The following is a 26827-nucleotide window of genomic DNA, read 5'->3' as shown; positions in this document are numbered from 1 at the left end:
TTAAATTAATAATTAAACATATCTGACGTTTATTTACAGTGTACATGAGCCAAGCTCCGGCGCATTTGTATGACGCGGAGGGCTGTGATTGGTCCGGGCGAGGTTAGCGCGCGACCTGGGGAGCCTGTTAACTGAGCAGAGAGTTTTTTTTATTATTATTATTATTATTATTATGAGTAGTATTAGTAGTATTATTATCAGCGTTAATAAACACATATAATTTCACCATGCTGTATTCACTCTCTACATTTCATGAAAACATGGGCGCTCCCGTCCCCGCCGCCGTTTAGGCAGATCTAGCACTAACAGGAATTAATGCTGCTTTCGTCCCGCAGTAGTTTGCTAGTGTTTACACTCTGAAGCTGCTTCTGCATTTATGGTGTTTATTCAGCTACTTTATCTGGATTTATGAAGCTTGTCTGACCGGTACCACAGCAGCAGGATGGACTGCGTTACAACAGGAGGGAACGTGAAAGGTAGCTGGTGAACTTGGTCTTGGTCGTGCTGCAGGTTTGGTAAATGACTCAGGGACTCAGAGCTGTCCAGTAAAGCTGCACACACTCATCATCGGTGGTTTTGTGAATTGTCTCACACTTCATTAAAACTTTTACAGTTAATAATTTGAATATTATAAACTCTGAAACCCAATCAGACAGTGTTTGGGTTCAGGTAAGCTTCTATATGCTTATAGATCACTTATTTGCTAAAGCCTATAGGGAAGTGCAAAGACATCCTCTGTAGATGAACATAACTTTTAATAACATTTGTTATAATTAAAAAACTATTTTAAAGCTATTTTTAATTCTTCTTCTAAAAAGTAGACTGTCAGGCTGCTCACTTACCCCAGTAGAACCCCTCAGGATGAAACACCGCTACCATCACATCACATCACACTGTGTGAGAGTTTGCTATTTCAGTATTGAATTATGACCATATATGATCAGATGCCCTTTTTTCACTGTGATATATATATATATTTAGCATTATCTGCTGACATCAGACTGATACCCATTCCATTAGTACCTTCTCGCTGTCACTTCACCTGTAACCTTCCCTCTAACATAATAAGAACACACCTGTGAGTAGATTTTTGGTGCTTTTCTAACAGGCTTAGAAAATCAGGGTGTCGTCAGCGGGGTTCCCCTATGTCACTGCATGTCATTTGTGTTTTGCAGTTCTGGCAAAAGCGATACACTCCCTTTCAAGGATTGGAGAGGAACTGTACTTGGAGCCTGTTGAAGATGGGGTTAGTTTCTGTGTCTGGATGTGCCTGTGTGAGTGTGTTTGAGTGGACACATGCTCAGGGTGCAGTTCAGGTACAGACATTTTAAATGAAGACTGTAATTGGTTGAAAATATGCTTACGAATTGCTCTTGTGTTCTGCAGCTAAGTCTGCGAGCAGTGAACTCATCCAGGTCAGCCTTTGCCTGCTTCCTGCTTAGTCCGCTCTTCTTCCAGCGATATCAGGCCTCTTCTGATCAAGGCTTCCGCTGCAAAATGCCCATAAAGGTAACATTCACCCTCAACACTTCCTTTTTACTATTTCACTATATCAGTGTCCAACAAACTGATTGAACTGGTTGACAAGTCCAACATCTACCCATCTAAGACCACTGAATCAAACTTCACACTCAGGTTGCATGCCCACAAATCAGATACTTATCCGATCTAGGACTATATATGAATGTGACACAGATCGGATTTGAATTCTGTCTCTTTTTATTACAGAGCATGCAGGCAGTGTTTAGATCACTGTCTTCATTGGAGCGCTCTGTGGAGAAGTGTCGTATTGAATTAAACAGTGAGAAGAGTCGTCTGACCGTCACTCTACACTGTAAACACGGTAAATACATGTCAACTCATTCATCATAATCTATATACACCTAAGGTGTAAAAATTAGGCAGTGTACAATTGATTGAACTGCAGCAATATTGGAGTGTCAGAATGTAGATATGAATTATAGTATACATGGTCATATCAGAATATGATGAACTCTGCACATCATATTAGCTGCACTTACCATACAGGAGTACTGTGTAGTTCTGTAATTCCAGACTGTATCCATATGTTTCTCTGCATACTTTGTTAGCCTCATTTCTCCCTGTTCATCAATGTTCAGGACCCCACAGGACCGACCACCACAGAGCAGCTATTATTTGGGTGGTGGGTCATTCTCAGCACTGTGTGATGGTGGTATGTTTGTGTGTGTTGATCTGGTACGAGTGGATCAGATACAGCAGTGCTACAAGCTGGGTCAAGTAAGTAGGAGAAACTTCTGCTGTCTCTGATCCACTCATACCACCAGCCCAACACACATTGACGCCAACGCCATGTCAGTCAGTGTCACTGCAGTGCTGAAAATGACCCACCACCCAAATAATAGCTGTGCTGTGGTGGTCAGTTGTGTGGGGTCCTGAGCATTGAAGAACAGGGTGAAAGGAGGCTAACAAAGTATGCAGAGAAACGGATGGATACAGTCTGAAATTATAGAACTATGAATTGCTTCTATATGGTCAGTTGGAAGTGGTTGGAATAGTTCAGTAGAGTTCAATCCAAACCATGGGTAATTCTAATATTATGACTGTGTATTATAGTAATATTTTAATAAAAGATTCACAAATTTTTGCCACAATAAAATCTACAGGCTTTTGTCAAAGTATATAGTGTGTGTGTGTGTGTGTGTGTGTGTGTATATATGTATGTGTGTACATATGTATGTGTGTACAGTTTGGTTTGTCATGGCAGAAAATTACACCCCTGTTATATACCATGTTCAAACTTAATGTCACTATATTTTATGTAAAACATTTACACATGTTTAGCTACTGCCAGTCTTTTAAGTGTGTGTATATGTATTTCAGGGCTTTTAAAGACACACAACCTGTCCTTTCAGGACTGTGAGAGCTTACAAGCAGTGTTTGACAAGGACAGCTGTGCTAACGTGCTTCGAGCCCAGCCCAGGTCTGCACTCCTCCTTAAATCTCTTCATCTCCTCAGTTCCCTATTTTGCATCCCTCCCTCATTTTCATGTTTCAGTCTCGTTACATCTGGCCCTCTTTTTAATACCTCACCTATATACAGGTTGTGGGTGGACACAGTTCTACACTTTCCTCCATCGCTGGAAGAAGTTAACGTGACGGTGAATGGAGAACGAGTGTGGCTCAGGAATCACTTGGAGGATGATGCAGGTGAATGTTTTGGGAGAGTTCTAGGTCATTTTGTGGCTCAAAGACACACATACCCCCTTTACATCTGGGCACTTTATGCTTTTTGAGTATCAGGTTTATATCTGGACAAGGCCAAGCCACATAAATGTGCAAGTGTGAATGCACCCAAGAGGCATTGAAACCAGATACTAATCTGATCACACAAACCACTTCAGGAGCAGGTTGGAGCCACATGTTATAGAAGTGTAAACACATCCGTCCCTAAAAGACGCATTCCACAACCAAAACCCCTCCCAGTACAACCGAAGACTAGTAATAACTGCCACGTAATGAGCGAATTTGCAGATTCCGTCCCACTCAGCAGCCGGATTTCAGTCTGACTGACCAGAGACGCATTTGACTACCAAGTGTGAATGCACAGTGGCTGAAATCTGATCAGGATACAATCCAGTTACAAGTCACGTGAAGTGACAAAAAGGTCAAAAAGATGAGGGCAAATTCCTGTTGTTTCCTTTTACTCCATTTTTTTGTTCTTATTTTGGTAATCCTCACACTTTCCCTAATGGGATAATGATAATGATACAATAATTATTATCTCTCACGAATTCTCTCTTTCTCTCTTTCCTTCTTCAGACCCATCACGAGCAATGATGACTGAGATGTGTTTAAGTTCAGAAGAGTTTGATCACTTTGCTGTCAAGTCTGAGAGCAGCATCACATTTTGCCTCAAGGAGCTCAGGGTAGTTATACGTTAACGCGCCACAAAAACACTGTTAGGCAAATCTACATAAAGCATATATCTAAAATTAACCTCGTCCCCATCTATGACGTGACAGGGTTTGCTGGTATTTGCTGAGTCGTCTGGACTTCCTGTCTCAATGCACTTTGATGAGCCTGGCAGGTATGTGTCTGTGATGAAGATCTGAAGAGCAGCTTAAAAAATGCATTTAAAACACTCCGTCAGCTTCAAAAATACTTGGTCTTATCATTGTAAATTTGACATGTATTTGTGGTGGTTCTGTGGTTCTGTGCAACCCTCAGCCCTGTTATCTTGAGTGTATCGGACAGTGTTCTGGAGGCTAACTGTGTGCTTGCCACTCTGTCTGAGGACGCACATCAACGCAACCATAACAACAACAACAAAGCTGGGAGGTAAGTAGGGCTGGTCCTGATGTTTAAAGGCACTGTAAACAATTTCAGTCCAGTTTGTACAATTTAATTTCCTCATGGTTCACTAGCTCTCTAGTCTTTTTGTGCACTGGGGGGGAAAATGGCCGGTGTTTGTTTGGCTCTGTAGGCGGGAAACAAAGTGGCTTGGGACGAGAAACACAAGACTATTTCCGGTGTGGTGGTATTGTGTTTGCTGTGCTGTATAGTTCAAATAACAAGTCATTCTTCCCAATATGAAAGAAAAAAACCCAGTAATTTTAGAACAAGGGTGTCTAATCATTTTGGAGATCTACTACCCTGCGAAATTGACCTCCAAACCAAGTCTAACACCAGATCCAGACCAGGAAGTCTAGAATTGGGCACCCCTGACTTGGAGTTACAGTATTTTTCATGTGAAAAACACCCCATAAAAACCATTGTCTTTACCATATTTAAATACCTAGACATTTGATCCTTATTTAAACAAAATGAAGAGATGGAGACATTATAACTAAACACACACAACTAAAGCGAAATGACTTATATTTATATATATATATATATACTTATATATACATAATTTATAAAATGTGCTTAATAGAAATACAGTTTTCTTGTGAGTAAAAAGTTAGCACAGCCCCACATATATTACTACTTAAATTGTCTAAAATTAGTATCAGGTGCTCCAAATCAGCTGCAGATGGGAATGATGAAGGATTCTATTTAAACCTCACAAATGTAGACTATTTTTAGGCTGCAGCCCCAGATCCGATTTGGACAGCCAAAAAACACATGAAATCCAACGTTTGGAGGTGATTTGAAATGCGATTACAATAGGATTCGTCTCAGTCTGGATGCTCCGGCTGCTCAAAGAGATCCTAATTGGTCTCTGAGGCCTTCGGAAAGAAGATTGTAGATGCAAATGAGTCTGGGAAGGGATTCAGCAAGATCTCAGAACAATTAGAAATCAGACATTCCACTGTCTACAACCTTGTTTACCTTATTTCCTTACTTGTATTATGGATTATAAAATGCATGGCATCTAGAACCCAGTACATACAGTAGTTTGATTAAGATGAACTACAGCAAGTTACTGAATGAATGTACTTAGCATTTATTAGCCTGCTGTTGTCAGTGTACACAGTGGTGTTGAGTTTGAGCATGCTCTGTTCTTCACTCTCTCTCAGGCATGAGGCTCGACCTGCAGAGGACGACTTCATGAGTGATGATATGGACTCCTATCTCATTGCCATGGAGACCAGTGATCTTCCAGGGCCTTCCCATGAGCCTGTCCCTCCCGCCCCGCCTTGTACCAGCAATCACAGGGCACGATTGCCCAGTGAGGAGGAGGAGGAAGAATATCATGAGGAGGAGGAGCCACTAAACCAACCGCCCAATAAAAAAGTACAAAAATTAATACTAATAAAAAAAAACTTCAAAAATAATAAATCTATCTGACCCGTGACCATGGCTTATTTATTCACCATGCACTCATGTTCTGTTTGCAGTTCTGCTCGCTTTTCTTTGGCTCTGTGCTGCCAGCATCCTCTCAGCTGACCAATCAGACGATACAGAGCCAGGAAGTGCTCGCCAGCGACAGTGAGGATGAGAAACAGGAGGAGTGACTGCCTCTGCCAGGAGGGATTAATACGGAAAGGATCTACGACTCTCAGACTGAAAAGAGATGCAAGAAAGGGGGGGAAAGCTGCATTATGGAAAAAGGAAACGTGTGTAGCGGGCAAGGGCTATTTTCCAAAAGCCTCTTCAGAGACAGTATCCCTATGGACATATAATTCCTTCTTTTTAACTGTTCCTTGAAACTGCTGTTCTTTTAAGATGGATCAGTGATGAAACCAACACGTCACATCCAGATCATTGTACTGAACTGTCATTAAAGATGTACAGACGCATCTCTGTAATCAAGCTCGTTCTGGTAACGCTGTGTTTGAGAGAGACAAGATACAAAGTCAGTGCACTCTTCGGTCAGAAGTAACTCTCTGAGTGTGATGCAGAGTTCCTTTTTGACCTTGATGTCTGAGAGCCACTTTCGCAAGGACTACTGTCATTATCCTCGTCCTTCCTGCTGAGCACCTGGAAGCTCTTCCCCCTTGTCTGGGGCTTTTTCCTCTCTTTCTCCTTCTCCTTTTCTAGTTCTTTCTCCCTTCTCTTCCTCTCTTTCTCCTCTTCCTTCTCTTTCCGCTCCTGCTCCCTCCGCCGCCTCCTCCTCTCTTTAGAGCTCAGCTTCTCCTCTCCCTCGCTAAAGTCCTGGATGAGGATTTTCGGGACGGGAGATTTGGGAGATTTGGGCGCCGTCTCGCCTCTAAAGCGGTGGAACAGACCCCTGCGCTTGGGTTTGTCTGCCAGAGGGAGCGTGAGGGTTTTGCTGTTTGTGTTTTTCGCCACGTCTGCGTCTGGTTCAGACGTCTGCGTTTGCTGTACGAGGTTTGCTGTAGACGGTGCTGTGCCTGCTTTGTGTTCCTGCTTGTTGTTGTCATGCGGGTCCTTGAAAGTGTCCTCAGAAAGGATTGTGGGATAAGAAGACTGAGAGCTGGAAGACCTGCGTAAGCGGAGGTGAGGATTTGAGGAAGAAGCTGTGGAAGCAGGTTTTGGAGGGTTTGCAGGGGTTGTTGATTGAGATTGCACTAAAACAGGTTCGTTTTGGACTGCCGTGTTCCTCATCACCACTGTTTCAGGTTCTGGGTTGCTGCTAAGGCCATCATGCTTGGGGAAGCCTGGTTGAATCTCAGGAATTGTGGTAACCTCCAAGTCCGTTTTTTCTACTGGTGGAGGAGATTCCACCACCGGAGAAGACTCTGACGTTCCTGAATGTTCTGCCTGCGTCTTTTGTTCAACATGTATGAGGGTTGAAGATGATCCCACTACTGTATTTGATGTCTCTTCATCTACCTTGGGATCAGCCTCCAAGTTCGAGATGTCCTCTGTCTGTGGGGAACGTTCCACCACCTGAGAAGACTCAGGAGAAGTCCCTGAAGGTTCTTGTTCTGTCTCTTGTTGTATATGTGTGAAGACTGAGGACGACGCTGTGACCGTATGTAACGTCAGTTCGCTTTGATCTTCTATGTGATCAGCCTCCAAGTTTGGGATCTCCTCCGTCTGTGGGGAACATTCCACCATCTGAGAAGACTCTTGAGAAGTCTCTGAAGGTTCCTGTTCTGTCTCTTGTTGTATATGTGTGAAGACTGAGGACGACGCTGTGACCGTATGTAACGTCAGTTCGCTTTGATCTTCTGTGTGATCACCCTCCAAGTTTGAGATCTCTTCTCTCTGTGGAGAACTTTCCACCACTTGGGAAACATCTGATGTTTCCAAATGTTCCAGTTCAGTCTTGTGTAACTTCTCTTCATCGACTGTGAGATTCCTGTTTCCCTCCTCATCCTTTCTGTCTTCCACTTCCACGTCTTTTCCTTTGACTGCTTCCTTGCTCATTGTCTTAGGCCCCTCTGGATTGTCAGTTATCTGTCTATCCCTTTCAACAGCTTGATCTTGCTGAACCCTTTTGCTTTCACAAATATTAAGTTCACCTTCCAGGTGACCTGTGTCTACCTCCACCTCTTCCTTTTGTACCTCTTCTTCCACCTGAGAGGGTAAAGGTAAGTGCTCTTGGTCCTCAGATGTTTGAGGCTCCAGCTCTCCAGCCTTTTCTTCCTGCTGCTGCTTCCCATCAGGGGTGTCTTGATCATCATCTCCGTCGTTGCTGGATGCTTGTTTGCCTTCATCCTGTTTACTGCAGATCTGTAGATCTACTTCCTGTTCACTGCTGTTTACCTCTGTTTCCTGGGTAGTACTGTTCAGCAGTTCATCCCCACAGTTGTCCAGGATGGTACACTCTTCCGTCTCTGTGTCCTCTTCATGTGTCTCATGTATTTCCTCTTCCTTTTCTTCCTGTACCTCAACCTCTTCCACCTGATCCCCGCTGCCTGGGTGTATTTCCTCTTCCGGTTGCTTGCTATGTGTCTCCTCCGTTTCATTCAGTTGTCTTCTGTTGTCCATCTGTACTTCCTCCTCCTCCTGTTGTTGTTCGCCTCTTTCTGTCAGTTCCGTTTCCTCTAGCTGTTCGTTGCTGTTTCCCTGCGTATCCTCCTTGCATTGATAGCTTGTGACCTGCGTTTCCTCTTCCTGTAAAGATCCCTCCACCTGTTGGCCTCTATCGTCTTTTCCCTCTTGATGCGAGGACGTCTCCTCATCCTGCCCACCTCTGTCTGTCTGGATTTTTTCTTGGTCTTGCTGTGCCGGAATACTGTCCATTTGTGTTTCCGTTCCTCGTTCCCCCTTTCCAGCCATTGCGTCCTCTTCCTGCCCGCCACTTGCAGTGTGTGTCTCGCTCTGTGGTGGGTCAGGTGTGGTACCTATATCATTCTCGTCCTCTTCTTCAAACACAGGGACACTGTGAACCGACAGTTCAGAACTGGACCATGTGTCCAGTTGTCCACACTGTGTGAGATGTGTGTCCGCAAGCGTGTTGTAGTCTTTCCGGAAATGCATGTCAGTCTCGTATGATACGCTGTCTGTGTTGGTCCTAAACTCTTCAGCCATGCTGCACATGCTCCTGGTCCTCTGCTCTCGGTCAGCGCTCTCCGCTTTTACGTCCTGGGAGAACCTCCGTCCCCCTCCCTCCCACTCCTCTGTCTCCGCTTTGTTCCCTCGCTTCCTCCATTTTTTCCGGAGCAGCGTGGGAGTGAGGGACGAGTGCGAGCGTGTCAGGGGTACTGTCAGGTTCCCACTCTGTTTCTCCTTCTTCTCGCTCTCCTTTTCATTTTCCCTCCCTTTCTCCCACACCATGTGGTATCCGTGACAACGATGCCGAGGGTCAAAAGTCGAGCCCGGACGTTCTTTCTTCCACTTCTTCAGCTCTTTCTCTGTTTGTCTCTGGAGGTCACTCGAGGACAGCGGAACAGAACACACCTGATGGACAAAAAAAAAAAAAGTTTACATCAGCTGTCAGTGTTCATCAGCAACCGGAGTCTGAAAGAGCACGTCTGCCCGGTCTCTATCTTTTAAGCTAATAGATGGCGCTCTTTCCCTTCACCATCAAAGTGATGTTGGCCTACACAGGTTGGGGGGTTTGGGAGTTTTGCTAGTGCCAGAAGCAGCTACGAATGGGTGCGTTAACTGGCAGCACCGAATTAGGATAAACAGGGAAAATGTAAATGTAATTTCACCAGGGTTGTCCAAACTTTTGCATAAGTCAAGCTCAATGCCAGATTCTGACCAGATTTACCTCTTGAATGAAGGCATCAGCCGGTTCATGTTGGACGCGCCCCCTTACAGCCCGCAGTTGCTCCAGGGTCTCCATCTGTCCCTCACACTCCTTCCGCTGCCGAGCCTCCCCCAGACAGCGCCGGACCAGAACCACAGCAACCTGAAACAGCACTCGCACGCCTGAAACACACACAAACGGTCACACAGTTCAAGTAATACCGTAATACACACACTCAACCTTACACCATATGTCCAAAAGTTTGTGGACAGCCCTTCCAATAAATGCATTCAGCTACTTCAAGTTGCAACCATTGCTGCCACAGATGTGCACAGGTACGCAAGCACACAGTTTGTCTAGTCCATGTAGAGAAGTACTGCCAATAGAATAGGACTCTCAGGAGAAGATACACATGAACCCATTTGCGCCATGCCTATTGCTAGGTGTGAGCTAGAGGGGTATAAAGCCCCCGAGCACTGAGCTGTGGAGCAGTGGAACTGTGTTCTTGGGAATGATTGAGCTCCAGCCAATACTTTTGGGATGAGTTGAGGAGTAGAAGTTAAGGGATGTTCTAATTATGCAATCCTTAGTTTAGGGTTAAAGGCCCCATATTAACGTTTTTTGAACGAGGGATAATACATGTCTGTCGGTCAGAGACGAGTTCATTATACATTTATGTATATATTTCAGTCTTAAAGCCAAAAGGGAAAGGGTTGGGAACAACTGACAGACAGACATTAGCAATAAAACTTCACCATAGCAGAAGAAAAGGTCCCAGACTCTGAGCAGAGTGTTGAAGGGCAGGTGGCGGCTGTACAGACACATCAGCCAGTCAGTGGCAAACATGAGAGGCTCCACCCCCTGACTCTGCAGGTGTTTGTATGCAGCTGGACACGTCCTTTTTAAGACACCTGAGAGAAGGGAAGCATCAAACAGAACTCCTTCCTACAGAGAGAGAGAGAGAGAGAGAGAAATAGAAGTGTTGGTAAAGGTCGTGGCAGTTTTCTTTGTATTCTGCTGCTTATAATAATGCTGCCCTACCAGCAGGGGACTGTAGTAGCCGGGGAGGTAGAGTTCACTGATCTGCACCAAGCACCAGAAAGCTTCCTGAATTTGGGATGGAGCAGTATTAGTGTCACTCTGTCATTCCTCAGTCCAGACGATAGTGGTTTATAAAAGCTGGTTGAGCTTTCATTGTTCATTAGCATTAATCAGATTAATTAAAAATATTATAATAATATGAATAATTACATGTTTTTTTCAATTGATGTCAAATGTAGTCAGTAAGCCACAGCATTATATGTCTTTTATATAGGTTTGATTCTATTCTGGTTAGTTTTGCTAATGTAGCTAACAACCCTGCTGGACAATCCAGCTCAATAACAGCTATGGCCGCTAGGTTGGTTTCAGATGGTCTAAGCTGGTCTTGGGTTTTTAGGGTGGTTGAAAAACTGATCATCCAGGTGCAAACATAGATTGAGTGACCAGCTAGTTTTCAAGCTTGTAATACTGGATGACTATTTCAATTCAATTACTGCACATTTTAATTGATCATATTCACTAAAATATCCAACCAAATTTATTTCAGTGAAAAATGCATATGAATGATAAGAAATGACACTGATTTGACTTGACTTATGCAAGAACCAGTACCTTGGATTACACACCACTAGCAAACAATGGAGACTTATTTGGTTATTGCTTTTCATTTTAGATATTATTATAGATATATTATAGATATATAATATAAATTATATTATATTTGTATCTTTAATTCAAGTATATTTTGGTTCCATGTTTCCAGCTTTTATTGCTGTGCATAAAAGTGTTTTTTTTATGTAAATATGCAATTAATGTAGCCCGTTTTTGACTGCAGGCTTGTACCTCCATGGGCATGTTCATCAGTAGCACCGCTGCCACGGGTCCCTGGGCCTGACAGTACCCCTCCTCTGGTCGAAACTGAGTGTACGCCTTCAGAACCTGCAGCAGGCCCTGCTGACTGCTCAGACAAACCCAGGCAGATAAAAATGACATCTTTAGTACAGCTTAAAAGATTTAGCCTTTTATCCCATTGATATTTGATTAGTTGTCTGATTAGGTGTCTGTGCTGGTAATATTCCAGTACATTAAACTGGTGCACAATTCTTTAAAATTAAAAAACAAAATACGGATCAACTGAACATTTAGTCCTCACTTTTGACAGAAATGCTATATTAAGTTTTATTGAGTGAAAAACAATGTTTTAAATACATTAAAATACATTTAAACATGCTTTGTTGTTACCAGCTGTAACTGCAACACTGAAAGCGTGTCTTTACAGAGATGGAGAGGGGCTGATGAAATTACCCATGGCTGTCTTTGTTCAGGAACATCTCATGGAAGGGAAACTGCCGGTCTGTGTCTCGCTTGATCACGTCAATCCAACTCTGTTGACCAGGGGCCTTTTCCAGGGTCTTGAGGAGAGGAGGGCACAAGAATGAAAAGCACAATTGCACCAATTAACTCAATAATAAGACAATTCTACGTTATGCCCAATGATGATTAGAGTCATACAAAAATGATCTGCACTGGACAGATGTTTGAATTTAGCTGGTTTAATAGTAGAGCTGAACTACTGCATTAACATGTCTGTACTTTATTCATTGAACCAGGCAGATGTAGATCCCTATATTTTCTAATGTATCAGCTTCGGCATCATACATGTTTGTGGATACTTCTTCTAATGAATGCATTCAGCTACTTTAAGCTGCACCGATTGCTGGCACAGATGTTGAAATGCACACACAAACACACACACACACAGCTTGTGATGAACATTTTGGCACCATGCTGCCTAATGCCAGGCGTGGCCTAGAGGGGTATAAAGCCCCCCAGCATTGAGCTGTGGAGCAGTAGAGCTGTTTTCTGGAATGATGGAATTATTCAATACTTTTGGGATGAGTTGTGAAGTTGAGAATGAGGTGGGGTGGGGACCATCTAACATCCTGACCTCACAAACGCTCTTGTGGTTGAATGCAATCAAATCCTTACAGCAATGCTTCAAAATGTAGAGGAAAGTCTTCTCTGGACAGTAGAGGCAATTACTCCAATAAAAGCAGGATAGACTTTAATTTCGGAAGAAATAATGAATGAGCAGGTGTCCCAATACTTTTGGCTGGTTGATCTCACCCTTTTCTTGCTCTGTTACTCCCTCTCAAACTTACTGTATAGAGAGTCTCATTCTTTTTCTTCCTGTGTGTGGCTCCGCAGAGCAGTGGCCAGCACTTGGCCCTGACGGACGCTGGAATGCCCTTCTGACACTGCCCTTTGATCTGTGAGCCAAAAAGAAAGACGAGCAACAAGTAATTTAATGGGTTTGACAGTTTGTTTAATAACCAAGGAGTTGCAATGGAAATTCTTCTTGATAACACACACACACACACACACACACACTAACCTTGCTGGTCTTCTTCTCTAGCACCTGATCCCAGTGGTTCATAAGGCTGAGCCATTTCATTTCACGATGTCTCACCAACTGGGGGCACGGTTCATCACTGTGGACAACATGGACCAGTGCAGCTTATCAGAATGATTGGCATATTAATGCATTTTTCCATTAGTAATTATTCTGAGTATTTTGAACATTTTTCAGAAGTTCTCAATTCCATGTCCTTCTAGGCTTAGATCAGGTTCCTAACTACAATAAAACTACAACCCAATCCTTTGTACCCAAGCATTGACATAATTAGGTAATGGTGTGTCCTCAGCATTTAACCCATCTGTGGTAGTGAACACACACACGAACTAGGGGCATTGAGTACGTACGTACACACACACACACACACACACACACACACACACACACACACACACACACACAGAGCCCGGGGAGCAGAGAAGGTAAATGGCCTTGCTCAAGGGCCCAACAGTGGCAGCTTGCCGAGCCCGGGAATCAAACCTACAACCCTGTAATCGATAGCCCGGCGCTCTAACCACTGAGCCACCACTGCCCCTACCATTTTCTTTCTTTCTCTCTCTCACTCAACCAGACACACAGCACGAGAGGAGGAGGGGGTCAGGTCGCCTGTTTGGTGTTCATCATTTCCATCTTAACTCTGTTGTTCTGGAGCTGCACTGCATGTCCAAAAGTATCCAGACATCCCTTCCAGAAGAAAAGCCTTGGAGAGCAGAGCATTGCCAATTGAACAGGATGTTCTGGGGGCAGCCATGCCCAAACATTAGCCAGAGGGGTAGATAGCCTCCCCAGCATTGGGCTGTTGAGGAGTGGAACTATGTTCTCTGCAGTGATGGAGCTCTATCCATCAAAAATGTCACCAGTGGTCCAGAATGATTCATCCGATTTGAGTACCTGACCTCACTGATATGGATGAATGCAATCAATGAATAAATTCCATCACATACCCTTAGCCTTACTTAAACCCAATCAGAGTCATTCAAAAGTCATGCAGACATAATGTCTATGTAATCACACGCTTGCCTCAGGCCATGTCAAGTAATCATGAATGGACTGGCGTATGTGGTTCCTGACACTGTGTGACATACTGTTATTTATGAACAAGGAGGAAGTACAGATGACAAAGTCAAATTATGAGCTAAATATTCCACAGAACTGTTTATTCAGTGTATTAATGAGGTAATTCTGTAGTTCTGGATCTTAATTTTAAGGAAAGCCTTGTTGAAACCAGACTAAACAGCCCTATGAAAGTTTGACTAGTGTTGTCAATATCTACGAATTGTACAACTGTATTAAACTGTACAAATTTACTGAATTCCAATGCTCAATTTCTATTGTGTTGATACTGTGTGTTGTATTAGAGAGGATAAAACGAGTTCTAGATTAGGACAAAAAAGTCATCACATGCATTTTAATCCAGTGTGATCCTTGCATTCCTGTCCATTTTAGCCCACTAATGAAAACTGTAGGGTGCATAGGCCCAAATCTGTGCTTGACTGGTTCAACAGACATAATGCAACACTGTGACACTTTGACTGCCCAGCAAAATCACCTGTTTTTAAAGGCCCCCTGTCATGAAAAGCTAAGAGTAGTAGTCTGAAGGAATGTGTTATTTTCAGTTAATAATATTAAGTATTCTTTATACTATTGTTTACTCCCAGTCCATAAATAGATTTGGATCCACAAGCAACAGTGGTCCAATCAGGATTTTCCTTCCTGTGGTATCTAGGTAGATATAGCCAAGCAAGTGCTTCCACAGGTTAGGACTTCACAGAATGACTAGACATATAACTGAAGGACTAAGGGAATTTTCACACTAGCGTTTTTGGGGTTTTCAGTACATTAAATGTTTTTGATCTCTGGTTCTCCTAAAATTCATGGTTTGGGGTTTGCTTTAAGCGAACTCTGGTGCTCTATGCTACTCATAATTGGTTCAGTTTGTCATGTGACTGCTTCAACTTATCATCCACATGGCAATAAACCTTCTCCCATGAGAATGGAGAAATGCCATGACTCCAAAAAGTGCTGTTTTTCACTGCTTGAGTTTCTGTATTCAAGGAAAATAAGGAAATGCGACAATCGGATCAACCTAGGTTCTACCATTTGCCAAAATGCATGCAGAAAAATTAGGTTGGAAATTGCACAATTGATCCATGGTTTGTATGGAATTCTCCTGTGTGAAAGCAAACTGGCTATAATGAGCCCCTCCACAAAACGAGCCCAGAATCAGTCCTGGGTGGGGACTTGTGTATTCGGTATGAGTATGAAAATGCTCTAAATGTGTCAGATTAACTACCAACATAATCAGAAAGTGACCGTGAAATCAACTAATCATGTTTTAGTTTCCAGTGGTGGGACCAGTTTCATGAAAAGAGTGTAATTTGGAGACTTCTAGATATCTAGAGTCCTAGATATCTACGTTACTGTGTTTTACAAGCTTCAAATCAAACATATGCAATCAAAACATCTGTGTTTGATCTAGAGTAGCCAAAAATGTTCTGGTGCATTGCCATTAGCTTAGCTCCAATAGACTCCCAGAATGCCTTAGAGGGCTAGCAGTAATTAACGTTACTATAGAGGTGTGTTTTCTTTTCGTTTTTTGCCCGAATTTTGACATTCATTACCTGAACTAAAGGTTTAGGTGTAATACTCACACTTCCACTCAGCATTGCTCGGTGGTAAGAATGCTGGGTTGCTGATCACAAGGTTGTGGGTTTAAAACCCACGTCCGCTGAACTGCCACTGCTGAGCCCTTGAGCAAAAAGCCCTTAACCCTCCCTGTTTCAGGGGTGGTTTAGCATGGCTGATCCTGTGCTCTAAGCCCGGCCTTCTGTTGTACTGTACATTGTACAATGACAAGGTACATTCACTAATTAGGGTTAAAAAATACAAATATATGTAATTAATCAATAACTACGACCTTTTTCCACAGAACACATTATGTTCAGTCTTCTGAGAAAACAGAACCTATTCAGTGGAATTTTCAGTGCTTCTTCCACCTCTGCGTGTGACACGTCTTTCACAATCATTACAGAGGCGTTCCAGTAAATTATTCAACACTTTGGTCTTATGGAGTTTATGACCTATGCCTTTAATGGAGTGCTGAGACCTCTGTCCACAGCTATCCAACTGCTATGCTTGAGATGGGAGTTTCAGAGAGTACTGGAGCACAAAGCGCGAGTGTCATAATAAACACACAGAGAGTGACACACACAAAACAGGAAACCGCACTGTGACAGGGCCGAGATCACTATGGTAACAGGGCAGGATGTTGAGAGAGAAAGGAGTTATAGGTGACGGTTGAGAACAACGCAGTTATTCGCACAGCAGCGACTTCTCCATGCAGGCTTCGTGTATACAACCTCTCTGCACTCACACACACTCGCACTGAACTGAAGATGCACAGATCTGGTGAAGAATATGCATGCATGTGTTTAGGACCGGTAATGCATCAACTCAGTGGGCTCACCAAAGTTCCCAGGATGCCCAAACACACTGAAACACCCGAACTGAGAAAAAGCTCTTTGAAATATATTATTCATTCACATGGAATGGAAAATATCATAACAACAATAATACAGTTATACTATATATACACTAATGCCTTTGTGGCTGAATGCAATCAAAATCTCACAGCTATGCTTCTTCGGAATTGAAGATGAGGTGGGGTGGTGATCATCCAACATCCTGACCTCACTAACACTCATTCCTGTTGCTAAATGCAGTCATATCCTCGCAGCAAAATCTTCTCTTTTTAATACCCTTGATTGTCCCAATGTGTCCCAATACTTTTGTCCATATAGTGTACTTTAAAGCATTAATGTCAATGTCAAGATTTGGCATTAATGTCAATGGTACATTAACTGCAAGGGGGGGAATGGCATCTCTGTCATTCCCACTCCGGACTGGAAAGCCGGACTGGAAAGACCGCTCGCCAGATGGGCGTAACGCTGCATAACCCTGTAATATTACTCTACAGCCTCAGTCCTCATGCTTCTTTCACTTCAGATGCCAGTTCAGTATCTCTCAGCTTGTCAACAAATGCACCTGTACAGCTGTCCATGAGGGCACGCTTAAAGCACAATTTGTATTGTTAATTAGACTCCCCAACTGTAGGGGGAGCCCAGGAGCAGAAAATATCAATTCTCGCATAATGCTGCTTTAATGTTCACCCGTTGCTGACACAGGCGATCAGTTGCGCACACACAGCTTGTAAAGTCCTATGGACTCCACATCTAGCCCACCTGATACAACTCAGTAACTACACCTAATTAACAACTTCCTCATGAGCTCGATCAAGTGTGTTAGAGTTGGGAGGTCTCCAGAACTCCAAAAATATCCAGTCAAAAATATCCATAAATCTTACATAGCAGGGTTCAAGTCAAGTGTTATCAAAAAGTCATAAAATAGCACTGCTAATACACTGGCTTACACAGGCTTAAGGTCATCATTCCCAATGCCAAACATCAGCTAAAAGGGTGTGAAGCCCCCTCATAGCATTGGGCTGTGGAGCTCATGGACCTTCACCCAATACCTATGAGTACCTCTATAACTGATCATCCAACATCAGTATCTGACCTCCAATCCAATCCTCAGAGCAATGTTCCAACAGCTACATGTAAAGCACTGTCTGTTGTCCCATTTGACCCCAGAAGAAATTATGGATGAGCAGGTGTCTGGATACTTTTGGACACATTATGTACTCTATTCATGCACTGTATACATCGCAGTTCATTATACAGAGTGATATTCTACTTCACAACTCAACAGAACATCAACAGAGCATTAGGTGTATGACCTGTTGCTGTGTGTATCTCCATTGCCCAGCAGGAATCCATAGCGGTCAGTTTCGGCCCCTGAAAGCCCAGAGAAGCCGGACGTGCCCTGATCATCTGCTTTCTGCTCTGAATGATCAGACATCACCTGTGAGAAAGAGACAGAAACAGAGAGGTCCAGGCAATTCCACTTTGTATCACATACAGTACTGTGCAAAAGTCTAAGCCCCCTTCGATTCTCTAGCTTCCATTCAGAACACCCATTAACACCCAACCAGCTCTTCTGTAGGGGCATGTTCCCCCACCTTCACACCTCCAAAGTCTTACAAGTCAGAGAATTTTCTGCTTCTTACCCTCCAAATCATCCCAAACACTCTCAGTGATGTTACGGTCTGGACTCCTGGGTAATCAGTTAATTGTTCTGAGAACCCCAGAAGCCTCACCTGTTTGCTTTCGTCCTTTCGGTCTGTTTCCTTTTCTCAGTAAGAGATTCTTGATCAGCTCCACATCCTTTCAGACCCACAGCGTTGGGTCGTCTTCTCACAGAGGAAGAATGGACAGAAACACTGGTGGATGCTTTTAGATCTAAAGCAAAAGTGGAGCTTGATTTTCTCCTCTCTTGAAGATAAAAACCAGCATGGCTATCTGATGGGGGGTAGTTCTGTGGTCTACCAGTTACCAGGTACCTTGTCCCAGTGGTCTACTGGTTGTTAAGGGTCCCATGTTATATCTAATAATATAATATCTCCTGTAAATTGAATGCCTCATACTTGCTATCTGTTTTGATAAATAAATGAAGGCGGGTGTCTGACTATCGCATACTAGGCCCTACTGTGTTTACCACCACCTTAGCACATGTTAGCATTATTCAGCTGAGATGTAGCTACAAAGTCATGGGTGGCTACAGGTTGTAGATCTGATGACTGAAATGATTAGCAAACAGTCGTCTATGTTGCAACACCACAACCCTCAGCCACCCAACACACAGAGCACATACACTGTCCTCTCGTCAATATAGTAGCCATGTGTTGGTATGAGCCGAACCCTTCTCTGAGCCTTGAGATATAAGAGATGAAGATGATGATCAGCGTGAGATGAAGACCATGAAGATTTTATGGAACTTACCTTCGGATGTGCTGTCTGACTGAAAGGTGCAGTTGTGCTACAACCGGAGGGAAGACAGAACTGAAAATATGACTTCCGCTCTAGGGAAGTGTGGTTTAGTGTGTATGTGTGTGAGTGTGAGTGTGTGTGTGTGTCCTTTACACTGTGTCTTAAATCAAACCAGTCCTTCATTGTGACCAGTTTTGAGGGAAGTGATCAGAGTGAGCTAAACAGGCCTAACAGAGTATTATTATAAACTCACTTGCACTTGAATTGATGAAATAGGGCAAGACAATTCTCTAAAAGACACCTAGTTACACATTTCTACCACAAATGAGTTAAAATAAGCACAGAGAAAGTAAGTGTTTGCCGGTGGCTATATTTATTTCAGCTCTAGAGGGTGCTCTATAGGGTGCTCTCAGGAAAGTCCATAATGAGGTAGGCCTTTCTCTCAGAACAGGCAACGACCCATAATAAACATTTAAACACTGTGACAAACATCTGACAAATGTTTTTGGTCATAGTTTAATATTTAAAGCAGTTTAAGAAACACAACATCAGGGATGTTCACTACTCTGACAAAAGGATAACATGAGCTGTGTCCGAAACTGTGCCCTACCCACTACACAGTGCACTGCCACCACAAGAAGTAGTGCACAAATGATGCAGACCTAAAACACCCATAATGCATTGCAATGTTTGGTTTGAATATTTGTGAGCAGCTTCACACCAATGTTCAGATTGTTTATGAGACACATAACGAGGTGTCCTAAATCGCATCCACCCTTCCCTATAACAGTGCTCTATACAGTGATCTGCATTTTGGCATTGTTGTAGGGGATAGTGCACAGGGCACGGTTTCGGACACAGCTATGTGTCTTGTAGGGCTATATCCAACTACAGTTGGTTGATTTTCCCCAGATAAAACACACAAAACTAAACCCATGTGTTAACTGCCAAGTGTAGTAGTAGTGTATTAGCATGGACAGTACCAGACTGTGCTTAGACTGCAGCCCTAAGAGTCAATGAGGGAGTGATTTTAAGGGAAACTCATTCACCCCATACCTTTGAGAAACAGTAGCAGTATTAATATTAGGTTAATATTAGGTAATATTAGGTAATCTATCAGTCTTGTGCATGTGTGACTAGATTGTTCAGAGGGTTCATACAGGATGCTCACTTTCATTCCCTATATGGTGATTCACTATAGAAGTAGATATGGGACACATCCACAGACCCCTCAGGCTAGCTTGCCAACCTATTGGTGCTATCTGCAATGATGGGCCTTGGCAACCCAACCGTATACCTGATACTTCAAATCTGATATATTTTTTCGAGTACATTTTTTAAAAACTAAGAAATAGTAGCCATTGTGTAAGAGTTTATCTCAGTTTATGTATCAATGAAAAAATATTGGCTTTATTAACTAATGCTATCTTCGAGTCTTAATTGGAAATGTGTAGACTACTTGTACATGTACAAGAAGATATATGTTAGTTTTTGGTTTGAAATAACATGAATGCTCCTGGAGAAAATGATTGTCTGTGGCAAAAATATATATATATACATGTGCATATACTTAGAACATGAAAAGTGCTGAATATGAGTGTCAGGTAAGAACTGTTCCTGTCCAGTAAGAAGCATCAGTAGCATAGTTAATGAAAGCAAGCTATTAAAAAGAATGTAAAGTTTTAGACTGCTATAACACCCCTAAAATATGGTAGAAAAAATAAGAGACTTAAACCTCAATACAATATCATCATTTCCACATGTAATAAATTGTTTCCTACATTGAATTAATTATTCCCTTCATTTAATAAATTGTACCCTTGATTTAAAAATCTATTTTCTTAGTTTAACCAAGTTAGCAAACAGTATATTGCTGCTGTCCAATGAAAACCATGCATCTCCATGTTTGTCTTCTGGACAATAAAAATGCTCTATATAAAAATAAAAAATACTTGGATTAAACATTTTTTATTTCACTTTTATATCACTTTTTAATTTTATTATTTTCCATTCAAAATAAATAGCATTTTGCCTTCTCCAGTAAACTCACTGTTTTAGAGATACATGTTTTTTTATTAGACGACAAAATTAAACTGAGGGAACAGATTGTAAAATTTATTTTACAGATTTTTTATAAATTTATTATATAATTAAAAGTCTAAAAATAAATATTAAAATATATAAATATTAATTTTCTACCTGGACACTTTAGAGACTGTGTATTAATACGATATTGAAGGTAGCATTACTCACAGTCCTGCCTCATCCACTCCCGGGCCGTTCGTCTCGCTGGCGCCACCTAGCGCCTCTCTAGTGCACTGCCGCAGTCTGTCCATATACTGGTATATGTAGCGGGCAACTCTCCGTATGAACTACCAACCAATACCAGCGACGGGTTCGGGAAATCAGCCAATCACAGCAGAGAAGGGGCGGGCTTTTGTCAGAAAACGGGTGGGATGAACATCTTTAATCCCCAACTTGTGGAATTCCTGCAGTTGGTCCTGTAGCTGGTTCGGTAAGTGGACTGGGTCATCATCACTGACACAGGGAGGTATACCTCTAAACTTTGGGCTCCTCTGAAGACAGAAATGCCTCGGTTCTTATGTTTAGGATTTACTCAGAGCAATAACTCGGTCACTGCGTGTATAGGCTGCGAGGCTGCGAAGTAGGGTGGGCTATAAGCCTTCCTTCCTGCCTCCTGACCAGGCTGTTTTTAACAGTCAGCTCCCAGCTTATTAATGACGTTCATTAAACGTTGTTTAGACCTGAATCTGTGGACATGAGAAGCCAAATTTAAGCAGTTATTCTAAAATATATTTGGCTCAGTATAAACTGATGATTCCGGCTGATTTGAGCAAATAATGTTAATCTTAAGTAAAAAAAAAAAAACTAATCTCACACACAGTAAATAAACACTAGTGTATATATGGCAGTTGCATGTGTTTCTGAGGTGATATAACAGAAGAGCCAGGGAGAGATTGGAGATTGGAGCTGGAGATTAGGCCAAACACAAATCTGGCTCTGGCAAAGTTTGCTTGGCCCATCTGGTTGTGTTTATTTTTAGCACTTTGTGAGGACTTAGTGTCTTCATCATGATGGGAGAACTATGCAAATGTGAGACACAGAGGTAGGAAGACATTCTCCAGTCAGCTCAGATATTTCTGTATGATTGTTTTTAATTATTGAGGTTAAAGTTAAGGTTCATTTTGGGTGTAATTGTTCAGTTATTGAACTACAGTCAAATAGACGTCAGTGGAAGTACCCACTGATGTAGTAATACCAACAACAGCTGCTGTGTGTGTGTGTGTGAGGGGGGGGGTTGGTGTATTTTAAGGTTTGTAATTGTGTTAATAAAGAGATTATTTAACCTGGGAGACCAAATTTGGGACTTTTCGCCCATTTTTACAAACACAGTGTCTGTAAAACTCCCCGGATAAGATGTAAATTAATTCAGAGCTGTTTGATAAGATAAGATAATCTAATCCGTTATTAGTCCCACAGTTGGGAAATTCTCAGTGTCACAGCAGAAAGGGATAGCAGGACACTCAGTTACAAAAAATGTAGATAAATAATTTAATTTACACTATATACACAATATAAATAAGAATAAAAAAAACAATAACAATATTATTTACAGGCTTGTTTGGTGTGTAGTTTCTAGAGAGATGGACCGGTGGTGAGTGGACCTGAGGAGTTGTATGTCTTTGTATGTCTTTGTCTTAATATGCTGCCTGACGCTCCAAACGTTCGTTTTATAGTAAGGTTTAGGCCTAAAATGTTATTTTTTGTTGAGTAATTCATGGCAGAACAGGGACGCTGAACACAAAATAGTCCCCAGCGATTCACCACTTCTTTATCATTATCACCATTGAATATAGAAACTGATGAAGTCTGTAATTTTACGTCTATAAACACTTTACCTCCAAACCTCTCTAAACGACTTTGTTCTTTGATCTTAATCTTTAAATGATAAAGAAATTAATAGTGTGTTAAGGAGTCAAGTCCAGTACACACATTAAAGAAGCATTTGTAGGGTCTCCAAACGAATTAGGCCGCTAAGCCACATAAACATCACTTTGGCCTAGGGGTCCTATGCCATCATTAGTGCTAGGGGGGCTACCAATGGGTGGGTTAAATTGCGGCACCTAATTTCTTTTTCGACAAAAAAACAAGCTGCTACTTATAAGAAAAGTGCATATTAATGAATCTATTTTTATTGATATTGTTATTATTATTATAGTTCATATTACTTTAGAGATGTTACTTATTAGTGGTATTCTTCTGTCTCTCTCTCTATCTGTTTGTCTTTCTCTCTCTGTCAGTAGGCCTATCCTGGTGTGATGTCTACAGCGCTGCGCTTGCTCTACTCCTCCCGGCCAGGTGAGGCTCACTAAAGCATTATAGAAAATAGGTTGAAGCTGATGACCTGAGGCTTTTTCACTGTGACTCTGTCCTGGAAATGGAATATACTGGAATACACCAATAGCAGTCTATGTTCTTCTCAATGTTCCTTTCAGGCACATTCGCCACCGGCCCCGTCCTGGTTCGAGCCTTCAGCATCACAGTCCAAAGAGAAGGCTACAGTAAGCCATAAACACACACACATTAAATATCTCTTCTTTTAGTGGACAGGTGAACTACTTAAAGCAACATTATGCAGCAAGTGTACCTTAAAGTAGCCTAAAACAGATGCCTAACCAGAGTAATATTACTCTACCGCCTCAGTCCACATGCTTCTTTCACTTCAGACGCCAGTTCTGTATCCCTCAGCTTGTCAACAAATGCACATGTACAGCTGTCCATGGGGGGGCTCAAATTGTGATTTGTATTTACAGCAGTGGGTTAAAAGTGAAATACACTCCACAACTGTAGGGGGAGCCCAGGAGCAAAAACGTCCAATTCTTGCATAATGCTGCTTTAAGGGTCTGCTACATGAATTTAAAGCCTAGGCTGCAACCAAGGTAGGATGGGTCCACGGTAGGACTATCCTATGAAAACTCCTTTTCAAACATTTCTGTGCCATCTGTGTGGTGAACTGTGGGTAACCAAGGTCTGCGTAGGCTGTATTTGGAACACAGCTTATGTATATCACTATATTTTCGCAGATTTGATAAGTTGGAACAGACAAACACCATCAGTGCCACTATTAAGAAATATTGTTTAAAACAGTGAGTACAATGATTTGCAGTATAGCATGACTAATGATGCCCTTCTTCTAAAGAAACCTGCTGTTCCCAATCCCTACAAACTATATAATGATATAATTGCCTTATAATTGTCTCTCTTTTCTCTCTGCAAGAATATGTGAACTCACAGGAGATTCCCTTGGACATGACGTCTGTCACTGACCGTGCGGCCCAAACTCTGCTGTGGACCGAACTCTTCAGAGGTAAGTGTATGGTCCATAACCCCCACTTTTGATTAGTGTGTTCAGCTACTATGCTACTACTGCTGCACACACCTTGTGTAAACTTCACAAAAAGAAACTACTGACACTCAGCCACGAATGCGCCTAAGGTCTTCTTGTCCAATGCCAAGTCCTGGCTTTATGGGGTTAAAAGCCCCTCAGCATTGGGCTACACTGTGTTCTTTGGAGTGATAGAGCTCCTTCCAGTAACTTTGGGATGAGTTGGATTGCCACAGCTAATTATCCAACATCAGCACCTTACCTCACCAATGCTCTTATGGCTTAATGCAATCGAATACTCACAGTAATGTTCCAACATGGTTGATACTGCAGCAAATGGGGCCGTAATCAATACCCTTGATCAGAAGAACAGTGTAGTGTATTGTTTAGTGTTAGATCATCTCTACTGACACCAGTCCTGTGGTCAGTGAGTGACCTTGCATCTGCTGTTCACATCATGATTTGCAAGCTACCCAGTATGCAAACTACCCAGCTAAGAATATGCAGATATGTGCTGCGAGAAAAATGAGACTGTTGTTATTTGTGTGTGTGTGTGTGTGTGTGTGTGTGTGTGTAGGACTGGGCATGACTATGAGTTACCTGTTCCGAGAGCCGGCCACCATAAACTATCCATTTGAGAAAGGCCCCCTGTCCCCTCGTTTCCGTGGAGAACATGCACTTCGCAGATACCCTAATGGAGAGGAGCGCTGTATCGCATGCAAACTGTGTGAGGCCATCTGCCCAGCACAGGTATAATACACACACAGTGTTATTACAGTGTATATCACACACACACACACACACAGAAAAGCACTGTGGAGCAGTGGAGTCATCTATCTGTAGTATTTTTTAGACACATAATGCTCTTGTGGCTGCGTGCACTCAGACCCTCACAGCAATGTTCCAACATTTAGTGTAAAACCTTCCAAGAATAATAGAGGCTGTTACTGCATTAACCCTTTATGCTCCATAATGTTTGTTACACCCTAAGGATTATTAATCAGTCACTACATGCAAAGCAATGTAAGCCGACTGTGTTCTTTCTATGTATACATACACACCCTATATGGACAAAAGTATTGGGACACCTGCTCATTCATTGTTTCTTTCGAAACCATAACTGTCTCTGCTGTCCAGGGAAGAAGGCTTTCTACTAGGCTGCTTTCAGTGACAGTAACAAGCGCTAGTGAGGTCAGGATGTTGGATGATTACCAACCCCACCTCTAACTCATCTAAAAAGTATCATCATTGCAGAAAACACAGTTCTTCCACTGCTCCACAGCTCAATGCTGGGGGGCTTTATACCACCTCTATGCCTGGCATTAGGCATGGTGCCAATAAGTTCATGCTTATCTGCTCCAGAGAGTCCTATTCAATTGGCAGTACTTCTCTACAGGTAGCTGAATGCACTCATTAGAAGGAGTGTCCGCAACCATTTTTAACATATTGTATGTGTGTGTGTGTGTGTGTGTATAAAACACAGATTTAGGGCCACTTCGTTCAGCGAAATAATGAAGTGTGTGTATGTGTGTGCGTCTCGCAGGCCATCACAATTGAAGCAGAGACCCGTGCTGATGGCAGCAGAAGAACCACTCGCTATGATATCGACATGACAAAATGCATCTACTGTGGATTCTGTCAGGAGGCGTGCCCTGTAGATGCAATTGTGGAGGTACACACACTGATACTGCTCCTGAATGTGTTCAGCATCCTGTCCTGTTCCATTTCTCTCTCTTTTTCAATTACCCCACCTCTCTCTCTCTCTCTCTCAGGGTCCTAATTTCGAGTACTCCACTGAGACACATGAGGAGTTGCTTTATAATAAGGAGAAGCTGCTGAATAACGGAGATCGCTGGGAGGCTGAGATCGCTGCCAACATCCAGGCTGACTACCTGTACAGATAAACACTCCTGAACACACAGCATTTCACATGAGCTTGGTCAAACCAGCGCATACGTGTTGTGTCATCAGAATTTAGAGAATACACTTACTGTCTGCTCAGAAGCAGCCTAGTGATGCATACTGTTCAAAACGTGTACCAATGCACTGAAACCTCACTAATCACATTCACAGGAGGTCACTAATCACGCACAAATGTACGCAAGTACTCAAAGAGCTAAATGTAATTATTATACTCTATAATAGATTTACTTTCAGAAATAAAGTTTAAAAAAATGTGTGTGTGTGTGTGTTTTATGGGTGAAATGTGTTAGATAATGTGGGAGCATTAATCCAATTACTGTGCATTTATTATTCGTAGAAGAAGTAGCCTTATTAATTAAAGTATTGGAAGTATTGGATTAAGTATTTTTATTTTTTTTTATTAATTTAGTATTGGAAATATTGATAATTAGACCTGTATATTAGTGTTGTAAAGTATTGTATCGTTGTTCTTTCTCACACTCTCTTATAGCTACACTGCTGTCACAATTTACACCTGTTTAATAGGCCATAAATTGAAACCCTGTGGGACTCTACAACAAAAATGCTAAACTAAACAGTTAAAAATAATGCACAATAGTTTATGCATTAGGATTAATAAC

At 42.2% G+C, this 26827-nt stretch overlaps 3 protein-coding genes across 7 annotated transcripts; 2 read left to right on the top strand and 1 right to left on the bottom strand.

Annotated features, from left to right (window-relative positions):
- The first annotated feature begins 113 nt into the window (after positions 1-113).
- rad9a (RAD9 checkpoint clamp component A) lies at positions 114-6227 on the top strand. 3 transcript variants are annotated; one of them, XM_072663166.1, is made up of 11 exons: positions 114-476; positions 1176-1246; positions 1387-1509; positions 1729-1843; positions 2863-2962; positions 3083-3189; positions 3802-3908; positions 4005-4069; positions 4210-4320; positions 5505-5721; positions 5826-6227. In XM_072663166.1, the coding sequence occupies exons 1-11, from the start codon at positions 443-445 to the stop codon at positions 5940-5942; spliced, it is 1167 nt and encodes a 388-aa protein (XP_072519267.1). In that variant the 5' UTR covers positions 114-442; the 3' UTR covers positions 5943-6227. The 3 variants fall into 3 exon arrangements, with proteins under 3 accessions (XP_072519267.1, XP_072519269.1, XP_072519268.1); XM_072663168.1 differs by having other exon boundaries at positions 822-1509; XM_072663167.1 differs by having other exon boundaries at positions 114-515; positions 1176-1509.
- On the bottom strand, positions 5412-18932 carry tbc1d10c (TBC1 domain family, member 10C). The gene is made up of 10 exons (XM_072663165.1): positions 18890-18932; positions 17788-17912; positions 12972-13068; positions 12739-12846; positions 11882-11988; positions 11420-11534; positions 10577-10642; positions 10291-10480; positions 9557-9717; positions 5412-9240 (listed from the first exon to the last, which is right to left on the bottom strand). The coding sequence occupies exons 2-10, from the start codon at positions 17907-17909 to the stop codon at positions 6301-6303; spliced, it is 3906 nt and encodes a 1301-aa protein (XP_072519266.1). The 5' UTR covers positions 17910-17912; positions 18890-18932; the 3' UTR covers positions 5412-6300.
- On the top strand, positions 18887-26443 carry ndufs8b (NADH:ubiquinone oxidoreductase core subunit S8b). Of its 3 annotated transcripts, none has more exons than XM_072663170.1 (7): positions 18887-18915; positions 23203-23257; positions 23395-23460; positions 24177-24266; positions 24862-25034; positions 25828-25956; positions 26057-26443. In XM_072663170.1, the coding sequence occupies exons 2-7, from the start codon at positions 23218-23220 to the stop codon at positions 26186-26188; spliced, it is 630 nt and encodes a 209-aa protein (XP_072519271.1). In that variant the 5' UTR covers positions 18887-18915; positions 23203-23217; the 3' UTR covers positions 26189-26443. The 3 variants fall into 3 exon arrangements, with proteins under 3 accessions (XP_072519271.1, XP_072519270.1, XP_072519272.1); XM_072663169.1 differs by lacking the exon at positions 18887-18915 and adding an exon at positions 21359-21392 and having other exon boundaries at positions 23200-23257; XM_072663171.1 differs by lacking the exon at positions 18887-18915 and adding an exon at positions 21361-21392.
- The last annotated feature ends 384 nt before the right edge of the window (positions 26444-26827 follow it).

Source organism: Salminus brasiliensis, chromosome 19 (assembly GCF_030463535.1).
Source record: "Salminus brasiliensis chromosome 19, fSalBra1.hap2, whole genome shotgun sequence".
Lineage (NCBI taxonomy): Eukaryota > Metazoa > Chordata > Actinopteri > Characiformes > Bryconidae > Salminus > Salminus brasiliensis.
Note: the sequence above shows the minus strand (reverse complement) of the source record. Positions and strands in the feature narration are given on the sequence as shown.